This window comes from Misgurnus anguillicaudatus, chromosome 10 (genome assembly GCF_027580225.2).
Source record: "Misgurnus anguillicaudatus chromosome 10, ASM2758022v2, whole genome shotgun sequence".
Taxonomy (NCBI): domain Eukaryota; kingdom Metazoa; phylum Chordata; class Actinopteri; order Cypriniformes; family Cobitidae; genus Misgurnus; species Misgurnus anguillicaudatus.
The window spans coordinates 14,122,042-14,140,103 of NC_073346.2; the positions used below are offsets into that span (position 1 = coordinate 14,122,042).

The 18,062-nt window shown below is 36.1% G+C and overlaps 1 protein-coding gene across 6 annotated transcripts; it reads left to right on the top strand.

Annotated features, from left to right (window-relative positions):
* Positions 1-8,396: 8,396 nt before the first annotated feature.
* On the top strand, positions 8,397-18,038 carry ccdc106a (coiled-coil domain containing 106a). Of its 6 annotated transcripts, XR_008645844.2 has the most exons (10): positions 8,398-8,562; positions 8,916-8,988; positions 9,123-9,227; positions 10,048-10,233; positions 10,570-10,620; positions 12,360-12,593; positions 12,662-12,862; positions 12,938-13,241; positions 14,808-15,004; positions 15,091-18,038. XR_008645844.2 is itself a non-coding variant. In XM_055211290.2 (9 exons), the coding sequence occupies exons 2-9, from the start codon at positions 8,934-8,936 to the stop codon at positions 14,830-14,832; spliced, it is 1,161 nt and encodes a 386-aa protein (XP_055067265.2). In that variant the 5' UTR covers positions 8,398-8,562; positions 8,916-8,933; the 3' UTR covers positions 14,833-18,038. The 6 variants fall into 6 exon arrangements, 5 of the variants coding, with proteins under 5 accessions (XP_055067269.2, XP_055067265.2, XP_055067268.2 ...); XM_055211290.2 differs by having other exon boundaries at positions 14,808-18,038; XM_055211293.2 differs by having other exon boundaries at positions 8,399-8,562; positions 9,123-9,224; positions 14,808-18,038.
* Positions 18,039-18,062: the final 24 nt, after the last annotated feature.

Sequence of the window (18,062 nt, forward strand, 5' to 3'; positions counted from 1 at the left end):
GACAAAATAAATGTAGCCTAACTGTAAACCTTGTGTTAGGGTCTTACATAATTACATAACAAACATTACATCATTTCTTAGAAAGGATGTAGGCCTACCTTCTGTTTCAGTGGTTAACTTTAAAAGGCTGTATGGGCGGTTTAAGAAATGATAGGCTACTGTTCATTTACTTCAAACCGCTGTAGTATAGTCATACACTTTTTTTGACCTACTTGACCACAGGCTTTTGATGAACAGTACAGTAGCTGTATAATTCACAAAGAGTCATACATTCTCAGACTTGAATGTTATAGCCTATAATCCGTTAAACTGACACACAATCAAGTTGTTGTATGCGCTGTAGGCACAGTTTATTTAGCCTACTTCTATTTTGACGCTCGTGCGTAATGTCTTCTTCAAGTGCACTTCCCATAAACGTTCACTCATTGTTTCGTTATTTAAAAATGTGCCTAATCTTTTGGATTAGAAGTGGTTTGAATAGCTGACTCACAAATCCATTCATGAGTTGTAAGTAGCATTTTTTTTCAATTGCTGTTTACCAGGGACGTGCACAGACATTTTAAGGGGCAGGGGCTCAAGTTAAATTAAGGGCACCTTTCATAATTATGTATTTTTTTTCTTTTTTTTTTAAACAAAACGTATATATATTAACACAATTCTGAGTTCCTTTTTTAAAAAATTATTTAAAAAAGTTAATTAATTTTATCTTCCTCAAACTCACGCAATTGTTTAATTTTCAAAAGATGTCTACGAAATAATCAGTTCACACAGACACCATGGTCTCCTTAGTAGTCTAGGTTTATAGAGCAGCAAAGGAAGCCATTACACAATGTGCATGTTTTGAAAACATTAAATTACATATTAATTACAAATTTGTTAAAATGCTAATAACAGAGTTGTAACTGCTGAGTTAGCGCTACATGCCAATAAATGCTATATTATATGCTAGCGTTTAGCTGATTAGTTGTTACTCAAAATGTATTTTTGTCTGATAAGGGCTCAAAATATAAGGTCTGTTTACTAATGTGAGCTTCTGGCATGAGCCTCAGAGCAGAGCAATCAGAGCAGAGCTCAACATTATTATTCATGACCCTTTCAAATAGGGCAAAAATAGACCATTTAATTAAAATGACAAATTCTAGGGTTGTAAATAGACATGTAAAAACGTTTCTGGATAATATTTGCACTTAATAAAGCAACATTCTATGTAATTGTCAAAGAACAATTTAACATATTATGACAACACATCCTATGGCACCTTTAATCTTAGGTTTCATATTCATATTTTCATATTGACATATTTCATATGTCAGAAACAACCAATATAGATTAGGCCTATTTTATTTGTATTTTATATTTTCCTTTTTTGATGTCAGTGAAAATTCAGACTGGGCAAGTAAAATACTGAACCATCAGATTTCTTCCCAAACTACAGCACTCCAGTATAACACATTATACTTATTTAACAGACATTACAAAAAACGCAAACAAAAAAAGCTTACTACTGTAGTTAGCAATTATTTTATTGTTTGTGCTTTATTATTTTATGAGCAGTCTGTTTAAACTACATACACTACACTGTTACAAGTTTGCAACTCTTCAGGTTAATATGGGATTGCCATGGAAAACAATGTCCCTGAATCGTTATGTGTAACAACGTGTCCCATATTTTGTGCATAAAACTGTTAATATAAGAATGCTTTCTTCCTGACACACTTACCGGTAGCTGCCTGCAAATTATGTACATCGCGTCTCGTTCAGGAGCTTTGGCGCTTGAAGCACGAATGATGCAGCCCGAGTGTAGACAAGCCAATCATAAAGCGAAGTAAGTTAGAGAGGCGGGACTAAGGAAAGGTAAAGCCAATCATATTAGCGATGTGAATTTTGGAGGCGGGACTCATCTGTTAACCGTTTGTGTGCCACAAATTGCGCTATTTTTCTTTATATAAGAGTTTAAATCTCATTTAAATGATTCCTGAATAAATTCATGTTAAATTAAATAAGCAACAAGTAAAAAGCACAAGAAACAGACAGACATCAGTTGTTATATGAATAAAGATCTTTTTTTTTTTTTTTAAAAAAGCACCCCAGAAAAAAAGGGCACTTTCTCTCCAGGAATAAAAAGGGCAGGTGCTCAACCCCCTTTGATGTCTATGTGTGCACGTGCCTGCTGTTTACCGAATCAGTCCTGTCAGTCAAGTATTAAAGCACGAGCTATACTGAAACTTTGCTGTTAACTGTCAGATTAGCAAAAACAGGGCGCTTGCCTATAGCTTCGTACTTTTATTTCAAAGTCATTGGGCTTAATCATTCTGGGTTTGAAAAGACTATAAGAGTATAATCACCCTCACTTTGATTTCTCTTTCGTTTTGTCTTTGAAAGTCGGTGCATTCATTTTCAAGATTTTTTTTTTTAGTTTAAAAACATAAAAGTAAGCTTAGATACGACATGATACATTTTTGTTTTGAAATTAATCAGTGTTGATCTCAGTGTGTATTGGGTTGTATTGTGTTTATTAGTAGTTGGCAAGGCCGCGTTATCCTAATGGGCAACATGGGCTGCAGCCCAGGGCCCCGAACACTAGGGGGCCTCCGAGACAATTCTATTTTGAGTTTTTAAAAACATTTTGATTGACGTAATTATGCGTAAGTGCTACCTAGAGCAGAGGCCCCCAACCACTGGGTCGCAAGAATGTTCTGAAAAAATTGTATAATAGCTACGTAATAGCTTATGGGATATTTTGTCCTTTAAGAGCCGACTTCAAATAACATCGATCACATCGCCGCGGTCTCTCTCTCTCTCTCTCTCTCTCTCTCTCTCTCTCTCTCTCTCTCTCTCCTCTCTCAGCGCATCGGCAATCACATTGCTGTCTTTAGAGTTTGAGTATACAGTACTTCTAAAATACAGAGGTATTATTTATGAATCGTTTGCAAATGTACCTCGCAAATCATGTATACGTGAAGAAGACGTTCAACCTTGTAACATCGCAAATGACTGAAAAGTAATTTCAGAATTATCCAGATCAAACCATGATCAAAATAAACTCTTTAACTGCAGTAATAATATTTTAACGGGTACACTTTTAACGTAGGTTTAGGAACCTAAACAGTCCTGTGTCAATCATCATTAAAATCATATCGTAAACGGGAGTCTCTGTGGCTCCTCGCTGCCGCAATTCTTCTGGCATCTCTCCTCATTATCTCCCCCTTCACTAAACTTGGGGCTCGAACGCGACCTAAGGTCGAGCTGCCTTCAAAAACAGCAAGCCAAGTTCGTTTACTGTTAATTATTATGACTAAATAGGCAGGGAATCTCGTGAAACAATGAAAGTAAAACAATCCGCCAAAATATGATTTTACTTGATTTTGATGATTTAGTCGAGGAATTCTCTTTAAAGAAGAGCAGAAAGAAGCACTTTAAGTTGCTTAATAAATGTTATTTTCTGTGCTGTTCTGATTGTAAAATTATTACTTGATAATATTGTTTAATTTGTTTAAATAATTTAGCCTACTTTTTAGAGCCCTGCATTTCAGCCCGAGCCCGACGGGGCCCGATCTGTTTACGCCCTTCGGGTTTCGGGCCAATTTTAACGTCACAGCAGATACGCGGGCCGGACCTCGGGCTTATTTAGGCTTCTCCATCTTTTTATATTTTTCAATTTAATTAAAGAACCTTTTGACAGACATTGATGATTGCAAAACAAACATAGGAAGACGTTTAACCTATCGCATGAGTCCGCTACGCACAGCCACACATTTACAATGCAGCTGTTTAACAGCAGGACCTTCAGCCCACCAGGAAAAATTATAAATGGAGTACTAGATTAAAACCTTGGATACTGTACATAATCTATGCAGACAGCATCCAAGACATAATCTTTTAAAGACTTCTCCCTGTATTAATTTCGTGTAAGAAGGCTGCGTCTTTATTTCTTGTTTGTGTATGGATCGACTTTTTTCTTAGTTTAACTGTTGGATGGATACATGAATAGCCATCTTCTGTGGTAAGTCCTTACATTAAAAAAATGTATATGCAAAAGTGAAGTTGTAAGATAAGGCAACATGCATGTTTATTCTGTTTCATATTTATTTCGTTTCGTTTTGTATAGCCCTTTTTATTTTTTTATTTCTGCACCCGTTGCAACTGCGAGCAGCAGAGCAACCTGCCTTCGCTTTTTAAAAATAGTATGTGTTGATAATAAACGTTTAAACTAACATTGTGATATGCTGAAAATATTTATTTTAAATAGTTGTTATTATAGGCAAGTGAAGTGTTGATTTGAGAGGCTCAATTCATCATACATGTCGTCAACTTGCTGTTGGCCGCTAACCACTAGTTATCATAAAAAACTTTAACAAACAAAAACTGCTCTAAAATGTAAATAAAGAAGAAATATAACTATTTTGCAATTTAAAACAAAACTGAACTGCTTTAATTGCTGCAAGAGTACAGCTGTACAAGCTGTGTAAGCAGTTATTTCTTGCTATTTCTGCGGATTTCTTTTGCAAAATCTATGCGGAATTTTGCAGAATGATTTAAAATGTTTTAAAACGATCCGAGAGAATGTGCGCTGTGAATATTACAAAAAAATAAAATATTTTATAACATATTATACATTTTATTAAAGGATTACCCTGAATTAAACTAGACCAACATGAACCAACAGATAATGGATAATGTGCTTTCACAACCATAGAGTTTTATATAATATACATATTACTGTCTACAGTGTAACAGTAAAAAGAAAAGGCTTCTCATAATAAATGTAGCGTATATAGCAAGATAATTTCCTCAGTTTAACAACACAATGTATATATATTTATCTTGTAAACGGATTTGAAATAATAAATAATTGTCGCATCACGTAGCAAGAGAGACGATAGAGATCTCATTAACTTCTCCGCAGTAAGTTTTATTTCAAATTCAAGTTTTACATATTAAATAGACTATTAAAAAGTTTGTGCTGCTCTCATAAAAACCTCACTGCAGACAGCACAGACTTCTACTCACAAACATACGCGATGCAGTAACTATATCTGCGGAAACAGATTCCTAATGGGGAGAATTAAAAAGTTCGGACTCGGGCTGAGAATTCTGGGCTCTACTACTTTTGCGTCAACTTGATTTTAATAATTTAATTGAGGAATTATATTTAAAGAAGAACAGACAGAAGCACTTTTAGTTGTGAGTTGCATTTAATAAATGTTATTTTCTGGGCTGTTTCTGATTGTAAAATTATTACTTGATAATATTGTTTAATTTATTTAAATAATTTCAGCCTACTTTTGCGTCAACTTGATTTTAATGATTTAATTGAAGAATTCTCTTTAAAGAAGAGCAGAAGGAAGCACTTTTTGTTGTAAGTTTTATTAAATAAATGTTATTTTCTGGGCTATTTCTGATTGTAAAATTATTTGATAATATTGTTTAATTTATTGAAATAATTTTAGCCATTTAATGTTGCACATGCGCTGTAAAAAACACTGGATTTACTAAAAAATATAGACAGTGCATCGTTTTTGCATCCCCTTTTTTTAGTAAGTTTTACTAAAAAAATTTAAGCAATGGGGCACTTAGTAAATCCAGCCTTTATTTTTTTCAGTGTATATTGGGGGGGCCTCAAACCAGCGTTAGCCCAGGGCCTCACAAAGGCTTAACCCAGCACTGGTAGTTGGTTATTACAAAAATAATAATTATTTTTATATTTTAGTTTTATTAATTTAAGTTAATACTTTTTTCATTTTTTGTCTTTTCCAGGCAGTGTAAACATAAATGAAAGAAACATTTGTTAATTCGACATTTAACTGATATTAGTGTGTAGCAAGCATTTGTCCACAATACTCTCACTTTTTCTAAAAAGTAAAAAATATTGTTTCAGACACAGGGTGCTAATCCAAGCAGTCATGTTTCATGTCATAAGCAGTTAATTTGTCAAAAGCCCCGATTAGAAAACAAGTCCAATTATACTATAAGGTAAAATGGGCAACTTTATCATCTAAAAACGAGCCAGTAAAAACAGGCAAGTGAATGGGTGAAATTTTTTTTCTATTTACAGTTTTTCAATTTAAAAACAAAATAGCATTACAAAGAGAACAATACATGTGTGTGTATGTTTTTTATTTTTTATTTATTAACCCTCAAACAGTCCTTTGGGTCAATATGACCCCAATTGAAAATGAATGGGAAATACAAAAAAGTAATTTTTTTCCATTTGTCCAAAAATAAATATCATTAAATCCATCATAAATCTGAAAATTTTGACACAGAAATGAAGGCCTGGTACTTGCAATGCAAAAAACACACGCGCGCACAGCGACACACACACTTACACTCAGTCAAATTTCTGTGGCATTTTGTAAAAACAGACATTTCAAAATGCATTAAAAACTACAAAAAAAAACCTATTTGAAATAATATTTATTTTTAATTTCCTTTCTAATGTTTGTATAAACATAAATTCACAAAATGTATCAATAAAGTAGTGATTTGAGCAGTTGCCCATATCCAGTGAAATGAATGGGTCTCTATGGGCATCTGCTGGTCGAAATGATTTAAAGGCGGAGTCCACGATGTTTGAAAAACGCTTTGGAAAAGGAGACAGGCCGACTACAAAAACACACTTATAGCCAATCAGCAGTAAGGAGCGTGTCTACTAACCGACATCCTTGCCGGGTTGCGTATGTGTGGGGCGGGTCTATCAACAGAAGGTCCAGATTCTATTGACGTAGGGGCGTGTTTGTTTAGGTGATTTCAAATATCAACATTGGCTTTCAAACATCGTGGACTCCGCCTTTAATTCCTAAACTGTACTTTTTTATGTTTTTTTTTTCTAAAAACAGATGGCTGAATTCAACACCTTACACCTAGATCAATATTTTAAAATAATTTAAATCAAATTTAGATCATAACAAAAAAATGATATTTTTCAGGCAAGCTAATCGTGTTGATGAAGAATTAAGTAGTAAACGGGTACTTATATATATTATTTGTATTATTAAAAATGTATATTTTTCTTAAAATTATGCTTTCAATTTTGGGGTCATATAAACCCCAAGGGCCAGTGTACACAGTGAAAACAGTGAAAACGAGGAGCGTTTGAGGGTTATAAACAATAGCCTATGGAAATTATGTTATAAACAGAATATAGTAAAGTCATGTAAAAAGTTGTTCTACTAAAACATTATTTATCTAGACATCAGGGAAACCTCTGCTCTATTGCATTCTCATAAAAAAGACCCAGAAATCTCATACATATCTCATTAGAGTTTCAAGAGAGATCTCAACAATGCCACAAACTGAGCTCAGATTTGCCAAGTCTGCAATCAATTGGCAATATTAGTGAAGATTTTAATATAAAGTCAAACATTACTTATCAAATTTAGCCACATCCAGATTATTTTACCTATACCATTTACCTTCATTTATAGCTCCATGCTCATCGTACATGTATTTTAACAATTGTCTGAGTCGTCTGCTTTTATTTCTTAGCAATTTCAGCAATTTTCATTATTCTGGATTTAAATTTCCTTGCTTTATCTATTACCATACTACCTTTAAAAAATTCCATAAGTGACTAAGTATGAGATTAAGATCATAAAAGTTTTATTTCATTTATTGATTACAGAATGTTCTTTACATTATTACAACAATAAATCACAAAAAAAACTTTAGCTGGGTTTTTCCAGATGTTGTAACAAAATGCATTACACACAAATTTGCGATTTCCTTACTAAACTCATAAACATAATATTCATAAAATTTGTATACATCTGTGAAGATTAACTTGTTGGACAAAACGTAAAGTGTTAAACACAGAGCTTATTTTATGTGATATAAATCCAAAAGTGTCTTAAAATTGTGAAAAAAAGAAAAAAAAAGATATAAATCCAAAAGTCTATCGGGAAAATTAATGGCTTTCTGGCAGAGGAACTTGACAGATATAAAATATTTAACATTAATAATAATTATTAAATGATCGTCGAGGGCCCCTCAGATGCCAGGGCCTTTTGTATTCAGTCACCCTCCCCCCTCCACTTATCGGGCTAAACTTAAGCCTACAAAAACACGTCATCCCTGCGGCACAAAGGTACAATATTTGTAATTTATAACGACTGTTTGTTCACAACGTTATTGCATGATGCTTTGGTTTTAAAAATTTTATGACACAAAATAAAGCACAATCATGAAAAAAATACAAAGACTACAATTTTTTTTTAAATCAGGGGTAGCCTATATCATGGGTAATTTAACTCCATAATCTGCTTATTTGTAATTAAACTAATAAATATATACTTCTTATTTTAATCCTTGTACTTAAATATTTTAGGTAGCAAATTAACTTAATATCCTAAAGGTTTTTCCCTCTATGGTTTTTCCTCTAAAGGCTTTTATTTTGAAAGGCTACGTCCCGGGTGGGCTGTTTCTGTCTTCGCTGCTGTTGGGGGCGATTTAATTGTTATTGTTGTTAGCACGCTAACTCTTTAAAAATATCCAGACAGATGAAAGTGCATTAAGATACATTTCACGTATGTGAAAGACGAGCACGTTCACGTGTGAGAAACGGTTTGTACGGGTTTTGTGCACAAGTTTATTGCATTTCTTGTGTAGTAAGCGATGAGAAACGACTGTGTGTACATGCTAGCTTAATTAATGTATTAGCCAGTTTGATTATGATCTTAACGCACCAAAGAAATGCACCATGCTCGCACCTAATATGTTTGATTTACACCCCATGTCATAACCATATCTAGCTTTAAGCTTTTGTCGTGAATGGCTGGTTTTGGGAGTCACTTGGACTCTGCTACTCATCATGGACTGTTGTTGAGGATGCTTGTCGAACCTGAAAGCTCTAATTATCATCTCGTTTATGGAATAGTAAAGATATGAAGAGTTTTTGCTTGTGTGTTTGCTCCTAGATCAAAACTGACGGAAATATGAATGATGCGGATCCAGCCACGAGGAAGCACGCGAGTTCACGAGACCTACAGAGTGAGTGCACGCCCAATAATTACATTTGGTAATATTGACACGTGAGCCGATGTACATCATAACTTACTATGACACCTGTAAACGTGTCAAAAAAATACTAATGTACATACTATGTCTTTATTCATCATTTAAAGCCCCAAAAAATGAGGATGCATATGAAATCTCGATTCCCTTTGAAGATAACAACTTTGAACATCAGGGAGCCTTTTACAACCAAAACGACCAAAACTTTGAAGGTGGTTAGTAATTATCCATTATTTCACGGGTCTGTTGAATGCTTTATTCTAATTGGTTGAGAAATGTTCAATTGGTGTTGATTATTTTTCTGTGTAATATGCACACCTGACCTGTCAAATGTCTTGGAATATCCACAAGAGCAATGTTTGAGGGAACTGTGGTGTAACAGCACTCCGCTTCGCATCGTGACACCTTTAGTGTGCATTGTTTTCAAAATATTCAATGTCCCGTCGTAAATTAATCTTTACTTCTTATACCAAGGGGCTGTTGAATGCTTTATTCTGATTGGTTTATAAATGTTCTACAAGTATGCATTATGTTTCCATAAATGCACAACCTGTCATATGTCTTAAAATAACCACCAGAGCAATTTCTTAGCAAACATCTTGGGTGTGCATTATTTTAGAATAATTCAACGGCCTGTCGTCAATAATTTCTTACATAATTCAAAGGACCGGAGTCAGCTATTCCACTTATACCACGGTTAATGCTGACATTCCTGAGACATTGCTCCGGTGGTTATTTTAAGACATTTGACAGGTCAGTTGTGCTTTTTTTGAAAAATAATGCATACCCATAGAACATTTCTCAACCAATCAGAATAAAGCATTCAATATCCCAGTGGTATAGTTGAAAATAAGGCACACCCGTGGTGTAATGGCACAACATTATTATAACACTGGGTGTGCATTACTTACGAATAATAAATTGGCCCATCGTCAATTATACCTTACATATAAGTCTTTTAATGAACATTGTATTGTAAGTGCTGTATGTTAACATGAAAGGTATATACTTGTGTTCCTCTATGATGTGATACAGGTAATGATGCACCAGCACCGGGCAGCTCGTATCTGTTAATCACTAACCTGCGCACACAACTGCAGATCTCACTGGAAAAAAACTCATGGCTTCAGAAACGCATCGAGGACCTGGAGGAAGAGAGAGACTTCCTGCGCTGCCAGCTCGATCGCTTTATCTTCTCAACCAAGAGTCAGGAGAGCAACGGTATGGCAAAGATTGAAAGGGTTACCATTTATTTAAGATAATGAAATGGGTTTGGGGTTAATTTGCATAGTAAAGAAATCATACCGTCTTATAAATGCAAAGTGCAGTAAAACATGTTACTGCAATTTTAATACACTTTTCTCTAAAATGGGACAAAATTTAACAGGAGACAATTTTATGCCTTACTTTTGACCAAATGTATAGTTACTGCACTTTGCCTTTAGAGGGCAGCATAGTTAGGCCCCTTTTGCATCTGAGGACTGTGTAATCAGGAAAATGTTATTATCCACAACGTGTGAATGTAAAAGTGATACAGAAGTTCTCTTTTCCTCGCAGGTAATGATTCCAGAGGTTTTTCATGGAGGAGAAGAAGAGAAACTGATCGGGGTAAATAGACACTTTTGTTGTCACCTGATTCAGAGCATGGACAAAGCAAACATCATATTGTCATTAGAAGATACTGCTTTTCATTCAGCTTAAAGCAGGGGTCTCAAACTCAAATTGGCTTGGGGCCATTTCTGAGATTGACATTTAATCGGAGGGCCGCAGAGCTATTTTAAGGTTAAAAAAAGTACAATATTTCTGTAAATTGACTGTTAAAATTCTATTATTTAATGTATAATAAAAAACAATGTTTTTTATCTTTTAAATATACATTATTTTATATAAGTAAGTCATTTCTTAACCTTCCCTTTAATAACTAAGGCCTATTAAAACATTGCACTAAACTAACAAATACAATTTCTGTATACATTTATAAACTATTATCAAAAAATACCATCAGTAAGTGTTTGTGTTTTGATTTATTTTGGATTGTTACAGTCATAGTATTGATTTATTATGTTCCATATTTGTTATTCTACAGTTTTAAGAATTTGCTATTACAGGTATATGTGGAAAAACATGAATAAGTGAAAGTGATCCTAAAACTTCTGAATGGGTAGTCAATGTTAAGCTAGTTAAACTGAAAAAAATTATAATACTGCTAGGTGTAATTGCATAGCAAGCTAACGTTACATAATAATCTATTATACTTCATTATATAAAGCAGTATACATACTTTTATCCTCTGTATGTTTCTCCTCATCTTTCCTCTTTTAATCTGGGCACTGTGATGGCAATTTTTCTTATCTGTAGTTTATGTGTTGCATTACATCTATGGCTCTGCCTCATACATGCGGTGTCTCCATTGGAAGCTGTGACTTGTTGATGTGAGCCCCACCGCAGCTCTTCTCTGAGTAACAGCTGATATTCACCCGGAAGTAACAAATCTTCTCTGGACAAACACAACAAAGTCCCGACCAGATTAACTGATTTCATGGTGACAATGAATCTATGATTGACGCGAGGTTTCGGATGAGGAATTAAAATCCGATCACGCATTCCGTTATCCTCGCAATCTCGTAGCGGGCGACTCATGGCTGCGTATAGCAACAGGTGACGCCACGCCACGGAGCGAAACTTCCGCTCCCGAGCACTTTAGAAAGTAAGAAACGCATTGACTCGTTTTAACACACGTTGTTAGACGCGACATGCGAACGAACGTTTAAATTAAAAATAAAATGAATATGAAACGAAGTGAATAAAAATCTTTCTGCGGGCCAGATTATGTTATATTGTTGAAAGGTTCCGCGGGCCGCAGAGAGTGGGAGAGCGGGCCGCAGAGAGGGGGAGGGCGGGCCGCAAATGGCCCGCGGGCCGGGAGTTTGAGACCACTGGCTTAAAGGGACACTCCACTTTTTTAAAAATATGCTAATTTTCCAGCACAACTAGAGTTAAGCATTTGATTTTTGCCGTTTTGGAGTCCATTCGGCTGATTTCCGGGTCTGCAATTCATATAATTTATTAATGTAGTTCGATGTAAATACAAAAAATATCAAAACTCTTTGGTTATTTTTGGCGTGATGCTAATGGATAATCAGATTTAATGGATTATGCTAAGCTATGCTAAAAGTGGTAGCGCCAGACCCGGAAATCATCTGAATGGTAAAAATCAAATGTTTAACTCTAGGGGATCTGGAAAATGAGCAATTTTTCAAAAAAAGTGGAGTGTCACTTTAAGTCTTTGGATAATTGGAAGAATCTCCTCATAACATAAAGTCAGTATGTGATCATTAACATTTTAGATCAACAAGCAGAGAGTCAGCGGCCAGTCAACCGTCAGACATTTCAGCAGAGAACAACCCAGCAGCAGGCCTCAGCCAACCCCAAGGTCCTGAGCTCGGCCCCCGGTCCAGTCGGCGCACAGATAAACTCAATGTTTGGACCCACACACCCTCAGTCTCTTCTTCAGGGCCACGGCGGTGGCAGCACAAGCAGCAGCTGCAGTAGCAACAACCGGTCACTTAATGAACTGCAAGGTGGGTTTGTGATGTAATAATGTGAATTTATATTTTTGAGTAATCACAATAATCTTTGGCTTCCACAGAATCACTATCTCTTCTGGGAGATGAAGAGGACGAATACCTGGAGGATAGTTACTTAGAAGAGGAGGAAATGATGTCCGGAGAGGATGTGATATCAGAGAGTATGTCTCTTCGGAATATCGCCGGAAGACCCACCGGCAGTCATCCGGCACTAAAAAGAAGGAGGGTCTTCAGAATTCCCAGAGGGAGGGAAAGACAGAGAGGTGAGTGTGGAAAATATGTACAAGAATCACAAAAACGATCATTTTGGAAGGATAATTTTTCCACGTTTGTTCCAGTTAAAGATGCAGCAGGTGTGTTGTTCCGCTATAAGAAAATCCTAGTGACGTACCAGAGGCTCAAGAACATGTCCAAAGCCTTCCAGATCCACGGTGTTGATCGTAACACAGTGGCCTCTACCACACCCATAGCCGAGCTGCTGCTCGTGGCACCGGAGAAGGTGGCTGAGGTTGGCGAGTTCGACCCATCTAAAGAAAAACTTTTGGACTACGCCCGACGGTGTTACATCGCCCTGGACCCACAGACTCTCAGCAAAGTGCAAGCTCTAAAGAAGAACAACCTTCTCTTGCCCATCTCCTACAGGTATTAATACATAAGCAAAGTCTCTCTTCATTTTGATAAAAACGTTTTATACTTTTGAAAGGTAATGATATCTAAATGCGTTTTTCGGAGCTGCCTTCATGCCTCCAAACTCATTGCCTAATGAGCTATGTAACAAGTTAGCTAGCTAAGCCTTCGGACGCAGCCAATTTCATGTTTCTAGTCAACAGGTGTACTAAATGTTTTTTTTTAATAAATCGGAAGATACTTTGGCTCATGTAAATTCATAGGGGTGCCAATAATTGCGGCACACATACACTCACCTAAAGAATTATTAGGAACACCTTTTCAATTTCTCATTAATGCAATTATCTAATGAACCAATCACATGGCAGTTGCTTCAATGCATTAAGGAGTGTGGTCCTGGTCAGCACAATCTCCTGAACTCCAAACTGAATGTCAGAATGGGAAAGAAAGGTGATTTAAGCAATTTTGAGCGTGGATGGTTGTTGGTGGCAGACAAGCCCGTCTGAGTATTTCACAATATGCTCAGTTACTGGGATTTTCACGCACAACCATTTCTAGGGTTTACAAAGAATGGTGTAAAAAGGGAAAAACATCCAGTATGCGGCAGTCCTGTGGCCGAAAATGCCTTGTTGATGCTAGAGGTCAGAGGAGAATGAACCGACTGATTCAAGCTGATAAAGAGCAACTTTGACTGAAATAACCACTCGTTACAACCGAGGTATGCAGCAAAGCATTTGTGAAGCCACAACACGCACAACCTTGAGGCGGATGGACTACAACAGCAGAAGACCCCACCGGGTACAACTCATCTCCACTACAAATAGGAAAAAGATGCTACAATTTGCACAAGCTCACAAAAATTGGACAGTTGAAGACTAGAAAAATGTTGCCTGGTCTGATGAGTCTCGATTTCTGTTGAGACATTCAGATTCAGAATTTGGCGTAAACAGAATGAGAACATGGATCCATCATGCCTTGTTACCACTGTGCAGGCTGGTGGTAGTGGTGTAATGGTGTGGGGGATGTTTTCTTGGCACACTTTAGGCCCCTTAGTGCCAATTGTGCATTGTTTAAATGCCATGGCCTACCTGAGCATTGTTTCTGACCATGTCCATCCCTTTATGACCACTATGCACCCATCCTCTGATAGCTACTTCCAGCAGGATAATGCACCATGTCACAAAGCTTGAATCATTTCAAATTGGTTTCTTGAACATGACAATGAGTTCACTGTACTAAAATGGCCCCCACAGTCACCAAATCTCAACCCAATAGAGCATCTTTGGGATGTGGTGAAACGGGAGCATCATGCCCTGAATGTGCATTCCACAAATCTCCATCAACTGCAAGATGCTATCCTATCAATATGGGCCAACATTTCTAAAGAATGCTTTCAGCACCTTGTTGAATCAATGCCACATAGAATTAAGGCAGTTCTGAAGGCGAAAGGGGGTCAAACACAGTATTAGTATGGTGTTCCCCAATAATCCTTTAGGTGAGTGTAAATTAAGTGCTCAGAAGTGCCCAATTTTTATATAACACAGCAGAAAACCCAATGTTAACTGATACTTCTTGTTTCAGGATGAAAGGAACTGCCAATCGATAATCGAGTGGTTTTATTCCTGCTGTATCATGAAACCCCTTCACTGTATTTTATCGCACCGCTGAACACGCGTGTACCGCATCAACCTCCACATCCTGCTGTTCAGATTGACTATAAACAAGTCTACTTTTACCTCTGTATTGCTGGACACACAGCTGCAGGTGCAAATTTTCAGGTTTGGTGGAGAACTCACAAGATTGGTACCCCTTTGTTTCATTATGAACTTTTAATAATGATTTTAATTAAATGTCGACTTTCCAGAAGATCTTCAGAAGTTTTGGAGTGATTAGATCCCTTCATTGGGGACAGGCCTGTGTCTTGGTTCTTTGTATCTTTTATCACTTACCTGACAGACTGAAGGACTTTCCCCAGCTCGATATGAGCTATTGATGTAAGTTTTCAGGAGAACCAGTGGACGCATAGATGTGTGAACTCCATCTGTCTTACACTGTGTGCAAAACAGCACCTGTACCTTCTCATTAGAATCCTATTGGATTTGTGCATGCGTCTTTCATGGACTGACTGTTAAGCATGTAAAATGTTTATGTAGTACAAGTCAGTCGTTAAACAGTTGGTAATAGTACTAGTCTGCTGTAGTCTAGTACAATGTATAGTGCAGACGCTAATCGGTATTCATGATTGTGTCGGTCTTTGTTTTCATCAGGACAGGGTTCGAGTGTTCACGTCTTATGTGGTGTTCTTATTTGATATGACTTTCACTGTATGTTGTCTGGATGCATGTGGATGTATGCTTGTGTTGGGGTGTGCCTGAGGATCTTCACGGCTACTTTAAGCAGCTAAAAAGAAACTATTTATGTCACAATTTTGCTCATCGACATAAATGCATTGCATTAGCTCTTAATTTCAATGTCATTTTAGTGTCTGCTACTTTTGATTAGAAGTCACGGCTTCAGTTGATTTCAATTTTGTCTCAGGAACAATTGAGGAGCTCTAATGCAAAACCCTCTAAGTGCGTCTGACATGTTTTCTTGTAAATGAGTATTTTTTTTACTCTGGATTCTTCCAACAAAACAGTATTTCTGAATGGCCTGAGGCTGGAATTATAAGCGGATTTGGAGCAAAAGTATTTGATGAGTGCAGATAGCATTCAGTTAATTTTATTATCTAATTTTTTTGACAGAGGTGACGTTTAGCGGCTTTTGCATCTGAGCTCCTTAATTATTTGTGGATGTTTTCAAGTATAGTTGCGCTATTCAAAAAATCTAAAGGTTGTTTTCCACTGTCACACATTATTATCCATCCTGAAATTAAATTTCAGTGAGTAGCCAAGAATCTCTTGCTAAGAGAAACGTTTATGAAATGTACGATTGTTTCTTTGTATTGTCATTGACACTAAAGTGTTTGATTTCATACCTTGTGCCACTTGAATCTTTTTTTCGGATTCTTTATTTTGGGTTTGTCAGCTATTGTCTCTCCTGTGATTTTTGGGGGAACGTGTTTTTTTACTTTTTAAGCAATTTTACTTCAAAATTACTATATACCTAGGTGAAAAAAGTACACAAAAATATACTTTAAGTACACCAAGTAAAAACAAATTTTTACGCATTTAATATACTGTCAGAATAAAAGTACAAAACTCTTTTGGGTATATTACCATACCTTAAAGGGACACTCCACTTTTTTTTAAATATGCTCATTTTGCAGCTCCCATAGAATTAAACAATTGAGTTTACCGTTTTGGAATCTATTCACCCAATCTCGGAGTCTGGTGGTACCACTTTTAGCATAGCTTAGCATAGTTCATTGAATCTGATTAGACCATTAGCATCGCGCTCAAAAATGACCAAGAGTTCCAATATTTTTCCCATCATTCTAAGTTAATAAAAACAATACAGTTCATTTTCTAAGGCCTTTATACACCAATTATAATATAGTTATGTATATTAGATTGCATTTCTGCCAAGAGATTCTATTAAAAGTTACACAATGCACCTTTAAGGACCTATCGTGTACCTTTTAAAGGTACAGTTAAATATTTTGTACTCTTACTCTTAGGGTATAATATTGTACCCAAAAAGGTACATTTCAAAATGTTGTATACCTGTAAACGTACAGTTTTTTCTGACAGTTTACAAAATGTACCCTATAGTAGTATACTTCTTAAGATTAACTTAAGAACATATAAGTGTACTGTGCTATTTTGATTTTTTTTAATACACTAAAAACAATTTTACTGTATTACTGGCATTTAGTATACTTTTCAATTGCAAAGTACAACATAAGTAGAAGTATACTATTAATAAGTATATCTGCAGTGCAACACATTTTAATTTAGCACAAAAATATCAGTGACTACAAATGTACTTACTGGTATTCAAGTAGTTTTAGTCAAGCACTGTATACATTATTTTCCCTGGGACACCCACGACTCAAAAAAGGGACTTTATATGAAATCAATATAAAAGTGAAGATATTTTACAACTGTTAAAGTGATTCTATCTTTGTGCCAATAATTTTTAATAGGAAACAGTTTTTATGAAAAAAAAGAAAACATACTACTTTACACATAAAAAACTATATTATGTACATTGCATAGTCATTGTATGTGTGGACACATTTGCATTGTTCCCTATTTTTGATCTTTAAAAGTAGATTCACCCATAATACATGATTGTTAATTAATATAAACATCACAATTATACACACACAAGTGTGCCCTTGAAATAAACTGCATACATGATTAAACACATGAAATGTCCACTTTTATTTTTCCTGAAGCACAGCAAAAATCATTCCCGTTGCAGTCCGGCAGGGTTTACATTCCACTGCGAAGAGGATTTGATGTTTACAAAATTTCATGTCAGTTCATTCATGTTTTATGTTCAGCCGTTGCGCTTTTTCAACAAGGCGACTCGTTCATACTAAAGATGACGGGCTGTAGTCCAAACCCAAACATCCTCCAGGTGCTCCCATGAGTCCCCGCTTCGAATTATAAGACAGCCTTCACATGATGTTGTACATAAACACTGAGGAAGCTGCACAGATATAGTCTCTGTACTCCATTAGCAGCATAAAGGTCATGGGTTCGAATCCCCACACCTGCTGATAAATGTATAGCTTGAATGCAAGTCGCTGTAGATAAAGGGTCTCCCAATAGGCACTTAAATTTGTAGCAGAAAGGAACCGTCCAGCACAGAGGTTTGGAGAACATTGATATGGGTGTGAGCACGTCACCCCCATCAGCTTGAGTGCACACGGAAAATAAATAAAAA

Coding starts and splice junctions, on each gene's coding strand:
- ccdc106a (XM_055211290.2), top strand. CDS start 8,934: ATGAATGATGCGGATCCAGCCACGAGGAAGCACGCGAGTTCACGAGAC. Junction 10,234..10,569: donor CAAGAGTCAGGAGAGCAACG/GTATGGCAAAGA, acceptor TTTTCCTCGCAG/GTAATGATTCCAGAGGTTTT. Junction 13,242..14,807: donor CTCTTGCCCATCTCCTACAG/GTATTAATACAT, acceptor TTCTTGTTTCAG/GATGAAAGGAACTGCCAATC.